General features: G+C 41.9%; 1 protein-coding gene across 1 annotated transcript; it reads left to right on the forward strand.

Annotated features, from left to right (window-relative positions):
- Nucleotides 1–13,024: 13,024 nt before the first annotated feature.
- Nucleotides 13,025–19,470, forward strand: LOC100191320 (uncharacterized). Its single transcript, NM_001349641.1, has 10 exons — nt 13,025–13,238; nt 13,787–13,852; nt 14,329–14,440; nt 14,822–14,950; nt 15,411–15,482; nt 15,753–15,868; nt 16,622–16,698; nt 18,066–18,551; nt 18,654–18,969; nt 19,055–19,470. The coding sequence occupies exons 1-10, from the start codon at nt 13,182–13,184 to the stop codon at nt 19,199–19,201; spliced, it is 1,578 nt and encodes a 525-aa protein (NP_001336570.1). The 5' UTR covers nt 13,025–13,181; the 3' UTR covers nt 19,202–19,470.
- The last annotated feature ends 713 nt before the right edge of the window (nt 19,471–20,183 follow it).

Consider the following 20,183-nt stretch of genomic DNA (forward strand, 5'->3'; position numbering starts at 1 on the left):
GCAATTTTACCTAACCCCTTTACCTTTCCTTGACTCCCATCCCTAGAAATGATAGCATCATAGGAGTCCTTGTCCATTACATAGGATTACACATGTCCAAATGGGTCGGCCCGGCAGTGGGCTCGTGACCCAGCACGGTCATGGTCCGGCACGAGCACGACCCGACCCGATTAGAAGCGTGCCTAGGCTGGTCCGGCCTAGTAGCCATGTTGGGCTTGGGTCGACCGTCTGGCCCGCGATGCAGGCACGAGGCCGACCCGGTTAAAGGGTAGGCATGGTAACGACCCTCTTAAGGGACTGGTTTTATAAGAGTCAGTCTGTTTTTAGCTACAATAATGATGATTTTGTTATTATATGAGAGGATTATGAACTGTGATATGTGTTTATATGTGTATCTGGAATTCTTTGTCTAAGTATGTATACAAAATTATAAATATAACTAACTGAATCTAAAATAAATTTGAATATTGCCTTTAAATTCTTAATTTTGGAGAGTTTTTTATGGGTTCGGGCCTGACCCAACACAACGGGCTCGTCGTGCCTCCAACCCAGCACGACCCATGTAAGAATAACCGTGTCGGGCCTAGACAACGTCAGCCAGCCCGCGGGTCAGCCTGGCTGACACAATACTGAACCGTGCCGGGCTTCGACTCGTACCCCTAGTGCCGGGCCCAGCCGTGCCCGGGTCGCTCGGCCTGGCACGACCTGTTGGACATGTATACGTAGGATGAGGACATTCTCTTCTGACCTATGATGTGGTTTGTGCATCCGCTATTGATTACCCAGCTTGTGCCCTAGATGAATAAACCTACAAAAAAGTTTAGTCTTTGGTTTTATGTACGCAATCAGAGTTGGGTCCTTTCAGGTTAGTGACATAAGCTTTTGATACCCAAACACGAGTTTTACCATTCTTGTGCATAGGCTCAACATGAGTGGCAACAACCTTGCTAGATTTGCAAGACATCACATATGACACATCAAAAGTATGATGAGAACTAAATGAACCATTTGATACATTCTTCTTTTTAGCATTCGACACATGAACATATTTAGCATGATGAGTATGATGCCTATGCCTAGTATGGAATGCTCTTGCAAATGAAGATTTAGAAGTTCTTGCAAACATAACATGAACAATATGAGCATTTTAGCATGAACATTGGAATGAGAAAGATGAGCAATTTTAACATGAACAACATGAGTATTAGCACAAGAAGAATGAACATTATGAATCATTGGTACCTCCCCCTTTTCCTTAACGAATTTGGGGAACTCATGACCCTTCTGATCAATATTGGTGTTGTATTTTGCTCCCCTTTATAAGCCAACATCATCCTTAATCATGGGATGCCTACCACTCATGTAGGCTCCCCTGGCAAATTTTAGTTTCTCTAATTCATTATTACAAGTTGTAGCAACATTTGTAATACATGAATCAATATCAACATCTTTACAACTAATATGAATAGAAACATGCTCTGTAAGGAAAATGGACCCCAGACCATTTGTCTAAATGATTGTGGTGTTTGATGACCAACATAACCTATGGACTAATGTGTTTGCTAATGTTTGTGTTTATAGTTCATAGGATGCAAAGAGGCATGGACTGAGGCACTGAGGATGCAACACCTCAAAAAGAAGACCTAAAAGATGCATACAAGTCCAAGACTCAAGAACAAAATAAGCCCAAAAGAAATAGTGAAGAAATCTGTGAAGTGGACAGTCAGCGCTCTGGTGGCGCACCGTACAGTGAACAGTACCCCTGTCTGGTGTGCACCGGACAGTCTGCACAGAGAGCCCGCAACCAGAGGCTCTCGGGGCTGCAGCACCGGACTGTCCGGTGTGCACCGGACAGTCTGGGCATCGGTTGGATCCAACGGTCGACTGCTACAGACCCCAACGGTCGACTGACGTGGCCAGGGCACCGAACATATCCGGTGAGCATCGGACTGCCCGGTGCGCCAGACGACAGAAGCAACAACTTTTCTGTCCAACGTCTATAATTGAGAGGGAGGCTATTTATACCCCTCCAACCGGCCATTTGAAGGTGTGGGAGCTCAAGCAACATACTAAGACATACTGTAGACATTTCCAAGTGCTCATACACCCAAGTGCTTAATAGAATCACTCGGTGATTAGTGTAGGTGCTTTGTGGAGTGCTTAGGTTAGTTAGACCGCTTATGCGCTTGCTCTAGGTGAATCCTAGTTAGTTGAGTGAGTTTATAAAAACCACACAACCCCTCAGCTTTGTGTGAGTCGTTGTAATTGTATCGAGTGGGCCATTGCGGCAGCAGCAACACACGGTAGCAAAAACCCTAGCCGCTCACTGTCCTGATGTCCTATCCATCCAGCCACCGCTAAGGATGTACTTAGATAGTGACCCAACCACTGTCTTCGATGATGAATTTGATATTCTAAGTTGGTGGCATGAGCATAAATCTAATTATCCTATCCTATCTCTTTTGGCTAAGGATGTTTTAACTGTTCCTGTTTCAACTATCAGTTCAGAGTCTATTTTTAGTCTTGCTGGTAGGTTGATTGAGGAGAGAAGGCGATCTCTAACAAGTGAAATGGTGGATATTCTGATTTGCTTAAAGGATTGGTAGCTAGGAGAGAGTCGGGAGCAACACAACATTGCAAACAACGACATGGAAGAACACTACAAGAATATATACTTGGATGAAGAATGCGAAGCTGGCGTTGGTCCTAGTTAGATGTTTCTTGTGATGTAATTTTACTTTTGTTATGTACTTGGACAATGAACATTGAACTTATGAACTGCATCTAGAGCTGGTTGCACTCTTTTTCCCTTCTGACCAAAGGGTTTTTAATGAGGCAACCATTGCACATGTCTAGTAATATTAAGTTTGTTTTGGTCAAAATTTGTTTGTCTTCTCTTTTGTTGGTTTGCTAATCATATATGATTATATGTTTCTAATTTTGGGCTTTTGTGTATTTCGGGCTTGATTCTGTATTCTGGGCTCAATTATGTATTCTGGGCTTGATTGTGTATTTCGAGCCCAATTTTGTATTTCGGGCCCGAATTTGTATTACGTGTTAATATGTATTTCAGACCTTTTATATTTTTGGGTCACACGATAAAAGCCCAACACATTTAGCTAATAACGTGTCAGGTCATGGTCTGAGGGGTTAGCCCATGGGTTGGCCTAGTCGGAATTTAATATTAGGTCGGGCCAAACCGAAATTAAACGTACTAGGCCTTTTTAGGTTTGGAACGAGCCAGGTCGGGTGGCCCGAATGTACACATATAAGGTGGTGACTAGCAAAACCAAACGAATAAACCTTAGCACCCATCATTGGTAGAGTGAGGATTGTGCCCAAGTTGTGGACATGCATGGTTTATATGAACTTGCACTAAGATCTTTGTTGTTATCTTCACAAGTTCATTCTAATCAAGTGTATTGAAAACCTCAAGTCTTTTGTTTTACATACTTGAGGTGTATTGTCATCAATCATCAAAAGTTGGAATTTAAAATCATCTTTGCCCTATTTTGGGCTCCGATGGTTAATGATAATACTAGATTATTATGATTAATGTGTTTTTGCAGAGGTAATATAAGTTAGACCATGACAATTGTGATTGATTGAGTTTATATGGATTTCATAATTGTATTCATTTTTGGTCTTCAAAGAACAAGTGAGAAGGCTAAGGATCGGCTAGTTCTAAGTGTCAATGAAGCTAATGGACACATACATTAGCAATATGATCTTTCCTTTTCCTTTAACCATACAATAAATGGGCATATATGGGTATCTTGACATAGGTAAGTCTAGTGATGAGTGGTGATGCAAACTTGTGAAATCTACTAGTAAGTAGTTTTATGGGAGTCCAAGACATCTTTGAGAACAAACGTAACTCAAAGAATGTTTGACATAAGTGAGTTGATGGTGCTACAGGTGCACTAGACAAGGCATCTAAGAAGGGTTGCAGACTGGCATGGGAGCCAATACACTCACCAGACGTATTTTGAGAGTATCGGTCAACACCACCAGATACTAGTATAATAGTGGCTAGTTTTTGAATTAACCATTGAAACACTCATAAGACATGTCTGGTGAAAGAGGTAGGTGTGCACCATACATGTCTTGTGCCCCATGAAAGTTGAGTGGAGGGACAACATCTAGTTACTTGTCATAGGGTTACATGTTCCTCTATATCTCGTTCATTTGAGGTCTCTTACCCATTTGTTTAGCTAAAGAAACACAATGGATATAAATGAAGAGACTTTGACTAGTAATGTGTTTGGGATTTGATAGTCACAAGATTAGAGACATCATTAATCCATAGAGAATAACAAGGGTGCATCCACTATCTTATTATGCTTGGTTAGGTCAAATGAGAGTTTGCGCTTGTTACTTTTGGTGATCGACGTCATTAGATGGTTTGGTGCGATTGAGAGCTTGGGGGTCATCTAATGGACATTGTGGATAGTCCAACCCATGGTGTAAACGGTTGTTGATGATTCACTGGCCCTGTTTGTTTCGGCTTCTGGCAGCTTCTGGCCACCAAAATCTGTTGCAAATTGCCAAACGCTCAGCTTTTCAGCCAGCTTCTACAAAATTCGTTGGGGGCAAAAACCATTCAAAATCAACACAAACACATAATCGGTTGAGTCGTTGTAATAGTAGGAATCCGTCACTTTCTAAATCATGAGCCCTATGAACAACTTTATCTTCCTCCATACGTAATCGTAATAATACTCAGATTTTCCCCACAGCCAGATTCTCCCCACAGCCGGATTTTCAGAAAAGCTGGTCAGAAAAAAGTTGAACCAAACATGCCCACTATATTGAAGTGGCAAAGAACTAACCCATAAAGAGCACTTGATCCTTGCATGGATTAAGGGAGAGCCACACCCTTGCACAGACGCTTCAATAAGGACTAGTGGAGAGCGTTGACTGTTGATATCTCGAGAAAATATCACCATGTTTCTAACTGTTGCTTTTACTTTAAGCATTTACATTTGTTCAATTAAATTCTTGATTTTACCGTACAAAGAATTGTTAGGATTAGAATTTATGGTGCAAAACTTTTATGCTAAGTATAGACAACACTTTTAGGGCTTTAGGCATAAGGGGTAAAGTGGGTTGTTTGCTAGAATTTAATTATTACGATATATTTTAGATTAGCCCAATTCACCATTTCCCGTGCATCTTATTTCTTTCAATTAAAAATAAAACAAAGGCACATACATCTTTTTTGTTCTCTCTTAGTCCATCTTAAAATCTCTTAGCCCATCTTAAAAAAATAAAACAAGGGCACATACGTCTTTTATTGCGATAAAGTGGACTTAGGTGTTTGTTTCAACTTAAAATCGGATTATGATAGTCAGAATCCGATTCTGTTAGCCAAACACTTTGCTTCTCAGTTCGCTTTTGTGCGAATTATTTATATGAAAATCACTCAAATCAACATGAACATAGAATCCACTAAGTCATCGCGATGTGAGAAATCCATCAGTTTGTAGATCCTAAAACTTATGGACTCCATCTTCTTCCGCACATATGTCCCGCGATATTTAGATTTTCGTGACAGCTAGATTATCTAAAAATTTAGATTCTCATAAAAATATCATGGCTGATTTGGTATTAAATCAATTAAATTTCATGCCCTCTAGTATCGACATCCAAATAGAACATTACATTTATTGAAGACGTATAATCCAAAGATAAAAATATCATTACTCGTTTTCAAAATACGAAGGACCAAAACCTTGTCTTGTAATACAACCTTCCTTTTTCCTTACCATTTTAAATGTTGGCTCTTATAACTAGTATTCAAGAATTATAATTTTTAATCAATTTTACGCTCGTTTAATATATATAATATGTATACTATAAAATTATTTTTATGTAATCTATATATACTATATTAAATATATATACTATATTAAAGTACCAGTTTTAACGGTCGTTCCGTGTCACCTTTTTACAAATAACTCCTCACATCTATTTCAAATTAACCAGCTGCATGCATGCCCCCTCTGCGCAACCAACCTCCACGTCTGAAATGACACCTCCACATAACGATGGCCAAACGACGGCCCGGCACGGGCCCACTAGGCCTGACGTCCGTGGGCCGCAGCTTCGACCTGTTGACCATGCTGGGCCGGTCGTCCGTTAGTCCGTCGGATCATTTGGTTAAACCAACGTAAAATGTTAAAAACGGTGCATGAGGTGGGGTCACCAGTTTCAACTGTCGTTCCACGTCATCTTTTTACAAATAATCTCTCACGTCTATTTCAAATTAACCCACTGCATGCCCGCCCTCTCCGCACAACCAACCTCCACGTCTCAGACCACACCTCCGCATATTGATGGCCAAACGACGACCCGACACAAAATAAAAATATATAATCGTGTCGGGCCGGACCGGGCCAGCACTACGGGCCGAGGCTACGGCACGACACTGGTCCTCGCCTCAGTTGCCGCCACCTCGTTCGTCATCCTGCTTCTTTTCTCTCTTCCCTAATGCCTCTGCCTCCGTGCCACCCCATTCTCGATAGAGGTTCGAACCCACGTCCTGATGGAAGAAGGGCGAGAGACAACGGCCCAAGCACGGCACGACGCTCGTGCCAGGCTTGGCCCAGTCTCTATTTAATGGGTCGTACCTCGGGCTGGACTGACAGACACGACCCATTTGGCCATCTATACATTCGCACGATAATAGTGATCCTCGCCTCAGTTGCCGCCACCTCGTTCTCCACCCTGCTTCTTTTCTCTCTCCTCTTATGCCTCCGCCTCCGCGCCACCCCATTCTCGGCAGAGGGCGTGGGAGCAGGCGTCTACTCCACTACAAGAAACTAATAAAAGTTCGTGGGTTAATTTAAGAACGTGGGTACCAACGTTCTTAATTGAGTTATGTTCGTGGGTTAATTTAAGAACGTGGGTACCCACGTTCTTATGTTAAATTCGTGAGCCCGTAGGAAAACCGTCGAACTTATAGTATTAGAAACGTGGGTACCTACGTTCTTAACTTAAATTCGTGGGCCACGTGGACCCCATCGAACTTAACCTAAAACCTAAATTTCCCTCACCCCGCGGCGTCTGTATTCTTTTCCCTGCCGAGACTGCGCGAGAACCTAACATCTGCCAACATCTCGCAGTCACGTTCACCCTTCGCCGCTCCTCGGTCCTCGGTCCTCACACGCCACCCGCCCGCAACGAAGCCCGCATAGCCGCCGCCAAGCGCCGGAGTTGCCACCTACCGCACGCCCATCTCCCGCCGATGCTACGCACTCATTTGCTACCCGAGGCTTGGCGGCGGCCACTACCCCAGGAGGCAGGAGCCCGACACCAAAGTCCGCGCATTTCCTTCCACCGAGCCGCACCAAGATCCGGTATCCAAGGTGACAAACTTCGGTGCGGCGGCCCTGAACTTCGATGGCTGTCCTCGTCGCGGAATTCATCCTCAGATTCACAGGTCAGTCCAGCGAGTGAACCTAGCTCGGGGTATCTGTATCTGCCAGCCATGGAATCTGCAGGTGAGCAGCTCGGTTAGATTCCCAATCAACAGCTCGAATCGCCTGCTCTCACATCCTATTGAATGAAACTATGATATAGAATTGGTTTGCCTAGTTATTATTTTGAATTAATTTGTAAAGATCTCCACTTTGATTCGATTTGATTGTTTCTTCAACTAGTGGCATATTGGTGTGCTTCTTACGTGATTCAACTAGTGGCATATTGGTTCGATATGAATATGGCCATTTACAGTTTTTCTAGCGTTTGCTAATGAACGCTTCTAAAGGTCTCAATAACAGTTCAATGCTCTATCCAAATGAATTTTTACCAGTGTATGTCTCTAATGCTTCAATATTTTAATTCACCGGTTAAACTAAAAAACAGTAATGCTAATGGACTTGGAGGTAATCACTGGAATTCTAAAAAATAAGCTTCTTAGACATGCCATTATCCTAATACCAAATTGGATTTACGATGAAAGCAACAATGACAAAAGGTACTTAAGTAAATGCAGAATAAATTGTATTTTACATGGCTATGCATACTGTTGTTTTTTAGACCAAAACTGCCTTGTTTTTCTTTCACATAATAAATGTACTTTTATTGTCCGAACCTTGCTGCCCAATTTTTTCAGATTTGACAAATATTCAGGGAAGGTTGCCTCTGAAAAGCAAGGGAGCTCCAATGATAGAGGTAATTATTGAATAATTGTCTTGTCATCGAGATTGAGTACAAGTTGATAATTAAAACCTAAAACATGATCTGCACTGTCAATGCATGGCCAAAGTGTGGTGCTCCTCTCTACAGCCCTAAGGTTAGTACTTCCCTCCCCTTTAATACCTGCTTCTCCATCCTGCATTTCAATCTACAAAATCACCACTGCATCTTGCTCATCGATCTAAATCACGAGTCCATCTTCGATTTGAACTTGCTTTGAATACTCTCAGTTGGTTTAGGAAAAACTGTGATTGACATGGACTTGAAAAATGGAATCGTACAGGGAAGAACTCGCCATCTTTTCAAAAGAAGTAATACGATTTGGCAACCTCTGCAAAGATCCTATATGGCATAACTTGGGGCGATATTTTGACAAGTATGCCTCTGAAAAGTATGCTTTTCATCTGAGTTATCGCTGCCTACAATCACATTAGCACATCATGTTCTCTGAATTACTTTGATATGCAGGTTAGCGACAGATAATACACCTCAGGATCATTCAAAGGGGAGTATGGAAGCTATTGTCCAGCAATTGATTAATTTGGCACAAAACACTTCTGTACGTATGCTGTAAAGAATTTATACATATTTGCTTTAGTGTCCTAATTTGTGTACTTATAAACTTAAGCACCAGTGAGCATCAAGGCCTTCTAGCATATCAATCTAATTATGTCACCACCGCTTCCCTCGTGTCAACCTGCTACATCACCATTGCATCCAACATATCAATCTAATTATGTCAACCTGCTACAATATGTGCTCTTTTGATCTGAGATAGCTCTTGTGCTTGGTTGCACATTAGATCATTCAGTTTTTTCCTATCAGGTTCATGCTTCAAAGCAACTTTATTGTCATTCTTATCGGATTAACCAATAGTATCCTACAAGCTGACGAAGAGCTTCTTTCTGATCTTGGGACTGATGTTAAAGACGAATGCACCAAGTTTGATCTCGTGGATAATGTCAAGGTACACCTAACCCCAGATTTGTGTTTTTTGTTCCTTTTATATTTTGCATATTCTGTGTAAGCTTTAAATTGATCATTGACATGTTGTCAAATTTGTTTTTTTGCCAAATTAATGAATGAGATGAACAAGATTAATCAGTGACTGGTTGTGCCCCTCTGATTAGCATGTGCATAAAACCTTTGGGTCTATTATTGCTTAATCTTTGTCCTCCCTAGAGAAAGTAAACAAAGCAATATGATTGAATAAAATCCAACTGAACAATTTTTCTAGGCCAGTGTATTCAACATTGTGAGCAGTAGATAACATGTGTTTCAAGATATCACATGTCAATAGAGGTTTCTGTTCCAGTTCAGTCAGGCGTTAGATCCATGCAGGGGTGACCTTCAGTTTCACCCACCCATGAGCTTAAGTGTGGCAAAGTTTCTGATCTTCGAACATGTAATATTATTGTACTTGTGCAAACTTCACTTTCATTATAGAACACATAAGTTATTTGTTTTTTCCTTGTTTACAAAAAAGACATTGTCATAGTACCACTTTAGGTGAACTATGCAGGTGCTTTTGTGATGATGATAAATTGCAACCTTTGCTTATCCATCGGTGTGATTTGCTTAATGGATGCATTTTTCATAAACACCATGGGGATATCCTACACATCCAATGAGGCCTTGGGGACGCCCCCATGGCCAACACAGCCACTACCATCACCAGCGGTACGTTCCTGATTCATGCTGCTTGCTACTTTTATTTGCTACAAATTGGACTTTTTTTGGGACTACTCCACTACTGCTTGTACATCTGGCGCTTGATCAAGCTCGTAGTGGACATACTTGCAAGTCTGGATATTGTACAACATATTACAGCGTGAGCTACAGCGTGCTGAAAATTTCAGATTGTGAATAATGACTGAATCTAGAATTTAGTGTTGTGAGAGCTGTTTTGGAGTTCTTTTGTGGCTGATCTAGGAAGTTTTAAGCTGAGGTGTTGGTAGAGTAACTCTCTGTCAGGTTAGTTTGGTGCTCAGTTCAACACTAAATTCTGAATTCTGTCAGGTAAACTAACCTGAACATGCTTTAGTGAATCTGGAATTTAGTGTTGTGAGAGCTGTTTTGTTGTGACATGCTTTGGACTGTTAGGTGGCTGAATTCTGAATTTTCAGATTTGGAATAGCGTCTAAGTCTGAATTTCCAAAGTAGTTTCTTGGACAGTTAACATCGCAGATCCTTTGCACGATGCATCATTTTAAATAACACGGTGCTGCGTCTTGAAATGAAGTTTGTTTTCACTCTCATGTTCATGTTCATGCACAAATATGGAAGCCACATTTTGTGTTTATCATGCTTTCCTATATCTTTGTGTACATGTGATTTAATGCTAGTTGTGTATTTATGACAATTTTGGTTTATTTTGCAGGATTCCGGCTCTCATCAAGTGACTCATCCCCTCACGTTGACTTTGCGGACAGATGTCTCAATTCTAGTGGTGGAGCTACGAACAACAATCCGATGTCCTGATCGAGAGCGATGGAGCTAATGTTTGAACTTGTGTGTTTGAACTTGTGAACAAAAAATGTGAACTATGGATGTGAACTTGTGTGAATTTGTGAACTTATGTATTTGGACTTATGTGAATTTGTGAACTTATATATTTGGACTTGTGTGAATTTGTGATATGAACATATATCAATGTGTTTGAAATATGTATTGTATGTGATATATTGTGTTGCATGTGATATTATGTGTGTCTAATTTTTCATTTTTGTATTTTTTATTTTTTCTGGAACAGGGTTAAGAACGTGGGTACCCACGTTCTTAAGGTTAAGAACGTGGGTACCGTCGAATTTATTGTGCAGTCCTCTCAGACCCACGCACGGTTAAGAACGTGGGTACCCACGTTCTTACGGTTAAGAACGTGGGTACCGTCGAACTTATTGTACAGTCCTCGCAGACCCACGCAGGACACATAAGTTCGACGGCCACGTGGCCCCGTCGAACTTAACCTTAAGAACGTGGGTGCCGTCGAACTTACTAGAAAAAATTCGACGGCCCCCGTCGAACTTAAAAACGCACGTTCTTAATGTTAAGTTCGACGGTACCCACGTTCTTAATGTTAAGTTCGACGGCACCCACGTTCTTAAGGTTAAGTTCGACGGCCCCGTCGAACTTACTTCTTTAAGTTCGTCCAAAAATCGCCGTCGGCTATATTCGTCGGTAAACCCACGTTCTTACGGTAAGTTCGACGGCTTATTACATTAAGTTCGACGGTTTTTCACCCACGTTCTTTAACCAGTTTCCTGTAGTGCTCTCCATATTCGTCCGACACCAGCCCCGACACCGACCCGCGCAGTGGCTATTGCATGTCCACGAGAACGTTTCACAGCATGCACACACCATCGTTTTCGCCATCGTCGGACGTCACGTTTGTCTTCCCGGTCTTCACCTTGTTCTTCCTCCCCAACTCGTTGCTCCCGCTCACGGTCGCAGCCGCGAGCCGACTGACGCTCGTCGATGCGGGTACGGGGCAAGTCGGTCTTGCTCCTAGCCTTTCTCCGTGCGTGCCGCCGAGGAGGACACGGTGGCGCCTATCACACTTAGGTTATCTTGGCGACGATGAGTCTAGGTCTGAGATATTGGACAACCAAGGCCCGTAGCGCGGCAACAGTTGGCATATGCTACGGAGTTGGTGGTGGTGTTGTGTCGCCTCGGCAGGTCCAAGGCTAGGAAGGCACTCGCATTCTCTCGCCCTTCTTGGACTGACGCCAGATGTGGATGCCTCTCGGTTTGGAGCTGCTCCGGCTAGACTTCTTTCTCCGCTTGCGTGCTCTCTCCCTATATGTATCTAGCGGTATATTACCTATGTCGCCCTCTAGATGCCAGGTCTTCGTCGTATCCTTCTCCGACAATGAACAGGTATGCACACATCTTTCCTTCCCTTTCTGCTCTACGAAACCTTGGAAGTGGGGGACGCGAGGGATGGGGTCCCTAATTTGCTGCCTATGGTACCTGTTCGATGGCTCAGCATCGCCTGTCTACATGGCTTTTCCCTTATCACGGTGTCGACTTGGTATGCTTCTACCACTTCTATGTACCTGTCACACATCCTTCTGTCATTGCAAAAATTATTATGTTATTCCTCTATTGTTTCGAGTGTTATTTTTTTGTTGTGCTAAGGACTAAACATAATTTGGGTGTGTTAATACTTTATTTATTGTCTACACATGATTTGTGTTCTTCTGATGATGGCGCATGGTTTTATTGATGCATGACTTTAGCAGCCACTCCATATTTTGATCTATCTTTTTTTATAAGTTTGAGTTCATGTGACTTATTTTAGAAACTTGAGCTCACAAACTTCATCTTATTTGGTCTTTGTATGGCGGAATTATGTTATTCTATAATCTTTGTTCATTCAGTCAGTCGTTGTGAACTCTCTTCTAATCGCTCACTTTGTTGACCGTGTTGTAGCAAAACATATTGGATGGAGTAAACAACAACATCTTAGTCAAATAAAAAAAATTATTCAAAGAGCGGAGACAATCAATAAAAAAGCTTGAGATCTTTTTGGTGGATAGTTTACGTGGGTATTGTTGTGAGCCGTCGCAACGCACGAGCAACCGACTAGTATATTTTAGTATTACACATCCCAAATTATTAGGCTTTATATGGTAATATATATATATATATATATAAAACTATCGCTTAACAATTTTAAATATTCATCCTTCAAATTCTCTGGTGCATGGCTCCTAGCTATGAATTCGGCTTCCTAAAAAAACCTATCAGTTCAGCCCAAGAGATAGCTACAGACGGCCCAGCCCACGGTATGGTCTAGGTTTTTGATTCCCAGCAGCACTGCAGCAGCGGCATTTCCATCCCACCCCGGTCGGCTAGTCCCAAGGCTGCTGCCGCCGCCTGCCGCTAGGGGATCGCTTGCTTTCCTCGGACCACTCTGCCGACCACATCTACACCGCATCAACGGTCCTTCCAAGTGAGCTCCAATCCCCTGTCTGTAGATGGAGAGGGTGCTCAAGGATGACGCCGTCGAGGAGAAGGGCGAGCGCGCCAGGATGGTAAGACTGCCGTCTCTCTGATCCGCGCGGTTTCTTTGTCCGGTTAGGTTTCGTTGTTTCGTCTTGCGGCTCTTCCCCATCTTAATTGTTGGGGTGATCTGTGGGAATTATCAAACCAGAAAGCATAGTGGCGCTGGCGCCTAGTCTTCCGAGGATATTTTGGTTGATGTTCTCTGCGGGTGCTTTGCTGCCGCTCAAGTGCTTCACTACTTTTCCAGCTTGCGCGCTTAATTTCAGCGGGTGTTTTAAAATGGGCATGGTTCCGTGCTTGGGTGTTCCATCCCATGTGCTGGTAAGCATCGGTTAAATCCATGCTACTCATTTGGGAAGTCTTAACGGCTTTAGTTTTATTTTATTTACTGGCTGATGATTTTTACTGAAAAGAAATTTAGGTGAGCGGCAAAGGAATACACTGATATGATTTGCACTTGAGGCTTCTAAATTGAATACAATGCGTGGAGAGGATCCACAGCGAATGCCATTTTGATCTGTGGACTCTATGATTATTCTGAATGGAGGCAGTATTTGCTAACATCATGTCCTTGCAGGCATCGTTTGTTGGGGCCATGGCAATCTCGGATTTGGTGAAGACCACATTGGGCCCAAAAGGAATGGTATGCTTTTGAAACATATTGTTTATGTTTTACAGAGGAACACCATGGCCAAAGGGCATCTAGCCGAGTTGGTTAGGTGGTCTAAGTAACACTCATTAGGTCCTGGGTCCGACTCCCCGTGGGAGCGAATTTTCAGGCCGTGGTTAAAAAATCTCCTTGTCTGTCCCACGCCAAAGCACATGTCTAAGGTCCGGCCCTGGTTGTCCTCACATGGGCTACGGTGCCGCCGTGTATGAGCGGGCAGGGGTTTTCACATGGGCTACGGTGCCACCGTGTATGAGCGGGCAGGGGTTTTCTCGGCCGTGTGAGAATGTCTCCTTCTTAATATAATGCCGTGGGGGCGGTCTTACTCCCGATGGTCGAGTTTTTTTTTACATGGGAGCACCATGCACTTTACATGAATGATAGCAGTTTTTCCCTCGTTATAGTTTTTCTTGTTGAAATTTGCAAATGTCATTTTTTTTTTGCGTATGTAGGACAAGATCCTGCAATCAACTGGCAGAGGACGTAATGTTACTGTTACAAATGATGGGGCTACCATTTTGAAGTCACTTCACATTGACAATCCTGCTGCAAAGGTCCTTGTTGGTATCCTTTGCCAATTTGATTACTGCTTGATAATAGTATTAGTAAGGTGGTAATAGGAAAGCAAGTGGGCACCTAATGTTGTCTGTGGAGTCAGCCATTGTAGTTTACCCCCACCCCCAAACATCAAATTAATTACGTGGCATGCCATTTTAGCAAGTTTTGGGTCCATCCCAATGACGATCCAAAACAACTAAAACTTGCATGCATAGTTTTATCTTTTATGTCATATGGTTGAGGCTTTATAACTTCTCTTGATATTTCATTGTATTGTTCTTAATCTTCAATCTTCATATTCTACCTATGACCTCATTAAGGCCCTCTCTTGTGCAAATATTTTTTTCCTAATGAAAGAAAGGCCAGTTGCTCCTTAATGGTTGCTAGACATCTCAAAAGTTCAAGATGATGAAGTTGGTGATGGGACAACTTCTGTTGTTGTTCTAGCTGGAGAACTTTTGAAGGAGGCTGAGAAGTTAATTAACATGAAAATTCATCCGATGACTATTATTGCAGGTATTACTTGCTGATTGTGTTCTGGTTAATAGTATGCTTTTCCATCCTTCACATTTTAAAGCTTGGTAACTATTTTAGCAGGCCGTGTTACTTGGTCTTGCTTGCGTCAATCGGTCAATCCCATAGTAACAATTCAAATAGAATAATAGATGAGGCATACAATACAAGGTCTAAGGATGGATTCAACTGTTAAGTGTTTCAAAATTTGAGATGTGGCTTCCTTTCTTTACATTTCATGTTTTCAGATTAATCTACCATTTTTTAGTACTAGTATTGTGTAGGCAGTGCACTGTTCTGGTTCTAATCTGTCATGGGTTGCCTGTTTTGTACCGAGATAGCTAGTGTGTATTCTGAGGAACTACTAGTATGCATTCTAGATCACTGCTGCAAAGCTACAACCATTGTTTTTTATGATGAGATTCAACGTCTCCAGCACTTAATTCATCCTGTAAAATTTTAGGTTACAGAATGGCTCTCGAGTGTGCCAGAGATTCTTTGCTAAAAAAGACCATGGACAACAAAGAAAATACAGGTAAGTTATTTTCTCAATCTCATGGTTGGAAAGCATAGTTTTTCAGGTTCATAAGACACCATCTTATTTGAGCCATTCTTTTCCTTATCAATAAATTTGTATTTTGCATAGCATGTAGGATTTGACGTCATTAAGGATTTGTTATTTTTGAGTAATATTTAAACTCATATGGATTCAAATTCACTTCATCTTGCATCTCATGGATTCTCTCAGGAATATGCCACCATGCCCATCAATCTCATGACAATATTCTTTTTCATTCTTCTGCAGATAAATTCAGATCTGATCTCATGAATATTGCTATGACTACTCTTAGTTCAAAAATACTTTCCCAAGACAAGGAGTACTTCGCTGAACTTGCGGTTGATGCTGTCTTGAGGCTTAAGGTATACAAATGGTTTAATGAGAGTTAGTTACATGGTTATTAAGGTGCCACTAAAGTGACACCTAAGCAGTACGACGAGCCTTGCCGTGTAAGACGTCCTGTCGCCTTGCCACGAGAGTAAGGCGAGGGCAAAACAGAGGTGGCAGCGGCGGCACGCAAGGGACAGCGCATGCCCCGGCTGGCCAATCGGGGAGAGGAGGAAGGAGAGCTGCGGGGAAGGGGAAGAGCCGCCGCTGCGGGAGTGCTGCGGCTGTGGAAGAGATGCGTCTGGGGGTGGAGAGGAGGAATGAGAGCAGTGGAGGAGTGCCGCAGTTTAACCTAGAATTGATGTTGGGCTGGTTGGGCTGTTGGGCCGACTGTTGTGGGCTTTTTTCTTTTTTCTTTTCTCCTCTTTATCTCTTCTACTAGTCTGAAATAGGCATACTAGGCCTTACAATTGTGCTATCTTCCTTATTAATTTCGAATTTGTGTTATATAAATAATATCTGGTCTAATATTTTATATTACTATATAATTATTAAGGTGTCGCCTCGTCTTACGCTTTACCGCCTAAAAGATAAAAAGGGGGTCAGATGTTTTACGTTGCCTTACTGCCTAAATAACTATGGTTGGTTATTATTTACGCTAAACTCTGATATGTTTATCTGTAGAACTTTAAGCCTTGAAAAAGTATGTCTTATACTTCATACTACTCAGTCATGTTGTTATTCGATGGTGTTATGGTATTTATTGGTTTCGATCTGAATGGTGGCAGGGTAGCACCAACTTGGAATCTATTCAAATTCTGAAGAAACCTGGAGGATCTCTTAAGGATTCCTTTTTGGACGAAGGGTATGTATTTATGTAAAAAATGCCAATTGATTCTTTTGACCGCACAGCACTAGGCTGCATGCAAATTCTCTCACCTAGCACCAAGTTCTTTCTTTCCGTCAATTAATCAGTCTAACCTAAGAGCCCAATTCAATTAATTCCTATTTTTATCAATAATCTAACCAATTAGAATTAGTGCTACATTTTCTAAAAGGACAATTATGATTACACAAATGTCCCTTTTCTAAAAGATAAATTCCTCATTTACCAGCCAAATAAAGTAGGAATATCTTTTATTGGCCGGTAGGCCTACCGCCCCGACGATATTATCTATATCTATACTTACTACTCTATTAAGAACCTAACGTGGGTACCTGGTGCTACCACGGCTTCACCCTTCGCGATGACACTCTGGGCCTGCCCCACGTGCCCGCCTCGGCGCCGTGCCTTGTGGGCCCCACGCCCAGCGCTCGTGTAACGCTCTCTCATCTACTGCCCTGTGGACCCCAGTGCCTGTGCAACTACTGTGCTTGCCCAACACCCGACCCACCCGCGCAGCTACCATCAGACCACACGTATCTTATTGTTTAGAAATAAACAATAATTATATAAAAAATAGTGCAGAGCGAGCACTTGAATCCACGCCCCCCTGCTCTAGAAATTTGAGGCTAACCACACCACACATACCTTAGCATTTAGAAATAAACAATAATTATATTTGAATAAATATCTCAATACCTATTCATTTGATATATAAAACCCGTAGCAAAACATGGGCAACTGGCTAGTATTGAGAAGAAGCTTAATCGGAGCCCTGACCGTGAAATGTCACGAAAGCTGCCCCCCGTGCAGCATGAGGGTCCGCCCCCTATAGGCCGGATCTTATACTCACGCTTTGAGCCCTCCCAGCCCCTACACAAGGATCCGCCCCCATAGGTCAGTCCATCTCATGTGCACACAACTAGTGTGTGACTGTTTTTAACCTCAGCCTGAATTCGCTCCCATTATGATTCGAACTCAGGACCTAAGGAGTGCTACTGAGACCACATAACCAACTCAGCTAGAGGCCCTTTCGCTAAAACAGGAATATCAATTTGACATTTTGGCTACTTAACTAGTCCTTAATCAAACCTATGCCATTTTTTATTTAACGGCATGGTTTTTCATTAATTATGTTTTGGTGAAGTGTTTGATGACTTGCGTCAATCTCAACATTGATAGTATTTAATCTAATAGTTTCTAATCAGGTAGTAGTTTCAAAGTAGCTCACCAGATAACACTCATGTGACTGTGAGTACCTTTTATTGAGTGTTCTTGCAGGCATCTATGTAATTGTTCCCAACAGAAAATGACACTGATATCTTTTTTTATTTGCTTCTTATATATAGGTTCATTCTTGACAAGAAAATTGGCATTGGGCAGCCCAAGCGCATTGAGAATGCCAAAATTTTGGTTGCAAACACTGCTATGGACACAGATAAAGTTAAGATATATGGAGCACGGGTCCGGGTGGATTCAATGTCTAAGGTTGCAGATATTGAAGCTGCTGAGAAGCAGAAAATGAGAGAGAAAGTCCAAAAGATCATAGCACACGGGATCAACTGTTTTGTCAACAGGCAGTTAATCTATAACTTCCCTGAGGAACTCTTTGCTGACGCTGGCATACTTGCAATTGAGCATGCTGACTTTGAGGGCATTGAACGGTTAGCTCTTGTTACTGGTGGTGAGATCGCATCAACTTTTGATAATCCAGAGTCTGTTAAGCTTGGGCAATGCAAGGTCATTGAAGAGATTATGATTGGGGAGGACAGGCTAATCCATTTCTCTGGGGTTGCGATGGGGCAGGCTTGCACCATTGTCCTAAGGGGGGCTAGGTATGTCATGTTTTTTACTACTTATCATTTAGGACTAAATTGTTCCATCTATGCATTTCAATTTTCCATAAATTGAGTCTTTTTGCTTTTTCATCCCTGCAGTGAGCATGTGCTCGATGAGGCTGAGAGGTCCTTGCATGATGCCTTGTGCGTGTTGTCCCAGACGGTAAATGATACCCGTGTCTTGTTTGGAGGCGGATGGCCTGAGATGGTGATGGCCAAAGAAGTGGATGAACTTGCAAGGAAGACCCCTGGGAAGAAATCCCATGCTATCGATGCTTTCTCACATGCTCTGCAAGCCATCCCAACAATCATAGCTGACAATGCTGGTTTGGATAGCGCTGATTTGATCTCTCAGCTACGAGCTGAGCACCACAAAGAGAACTCCACTGCTGGAATTGATGTCATCACAGGCACTGTAAGTTCACAAAGACAAGATGTTTCCATTCTTAACAAATTATCTTTTACAGAATCTAATACTAGTCAAATTGTGTGGTCCGCAGGTTGGGGACATGCAAAAGCTAGGGATTCAAGAGTCGTTCAAGGTGAAGCAGGCCATTCTTCTGTCTGCAACAGAGGCTGCCGAGATGATCCTCAGGGTCGATGAGATCATAACCTGTGCCCCGCGCAGAAGAGAGGATAGGATGTGATATTACACGCTGTTTCTCGATGTAGCGGGATGCTCATCACCCTAGTTTTGAGGGGTATTATGGTTTAGGGGCGCTCAAGTTGGTCAGATTTCGAGTGTTTTTGGCCCCTAAGCGACCGGTACTTATTATTTGGTTGAAACAATCAGCCTTAGGTTTGTGTTCTATATTCTCATGCTGTACCGTTTGGTAGCGAGTTACGTCGTACGATATGCTTGTTCCATCATGTTTTTCTATTCCTTTTAACGTAAGAATGGGCTTGTCTTTGTTTCCGGACGTGGTTGCTACATGTGTTGTTGGTTTTGAGCGTCAGGCTAGGGTGGCAATTGACCTTCATTGGTCATGTGATCGTGCTCGCGCAAACATTGTTTTGCACTATAGATGAAGGTTAAAATAGGAGATACGAGACAATTTAGAACAAAAAATCTGAATCTCAATCAAACTGGTACAACAGCAAAATAGATTTCTAAAATTCTATAGATTCTTGTTCAATTTAGAATTACTTTCTACTTCAGATTTTTCTGATTTATGTTATAAGCTATCATGCTCTTATATAATCTATAGTTGAAAATTGTTTTAACTAATTAAATTTCAGTTTTTTGTGAGCTCATATGAGCTTTACCATAATTCACAACTGATTAAAATTTTCAGGAATCTACAACTGAACCAAATAGACCCTAGTGTTACTAGAAGACACACGATACTCTTCATATACATGTACAATATAGGGGTGTTTGGTTCTAGTGAACTAAAATTTAGTCCGTGTCAGATGTTTAAATAAAAATTACAAGTATTAAATATAGTCTAATTATGAAACTAATTATATATATATGAGGACTAAACAACGATGCTAATTTATTAAACCTAATTAAGCATATAATTAATACTTGAAATTGATATTCAAACATCCGATATTAAATTTGGCAAATAATAGCAGAAAATGCATAAGTAAATAAATAGTTCATAGATATTATATGGCATACAA

This window comes from Zea mays, chromosome 3 (assembly GCF_902167145.1).
Source record: "Zea mays cultivar B73 chromosome 3, Zm-B73-REFERENCE-NAM-5.0, whole genome shotgun sequence".
Lineage (NCBI taxonomy): Eukaryota > Viridiplantae > Streptophyta > Magnoliopsida > Poales > Poaceae > Zea > Zea mays.

Coding starts and splice junctions, on each gene's coding strand:
- LOC100191320 (NM_001349641.1), top strand. CDS start 13,182: ATGGAGAGGGTGCTCAAGGATGACGCCGTCGAGGAGAAGGGCGAGCGC. Junction 15,869..16,621: donor ATGCTGTCTTGAGGCTTAAG/GTATACAAATGG, acceptor GAATGGTGGCAG/GGTAGCACCAACTTGGAATC. Junction 16,699..18,065: donor GATTCCTTTTTGGACGAAGG/GTATGTATTTAT, acceptor TCTTATATATAG/GTTCATTCTTGACAAGAAAA.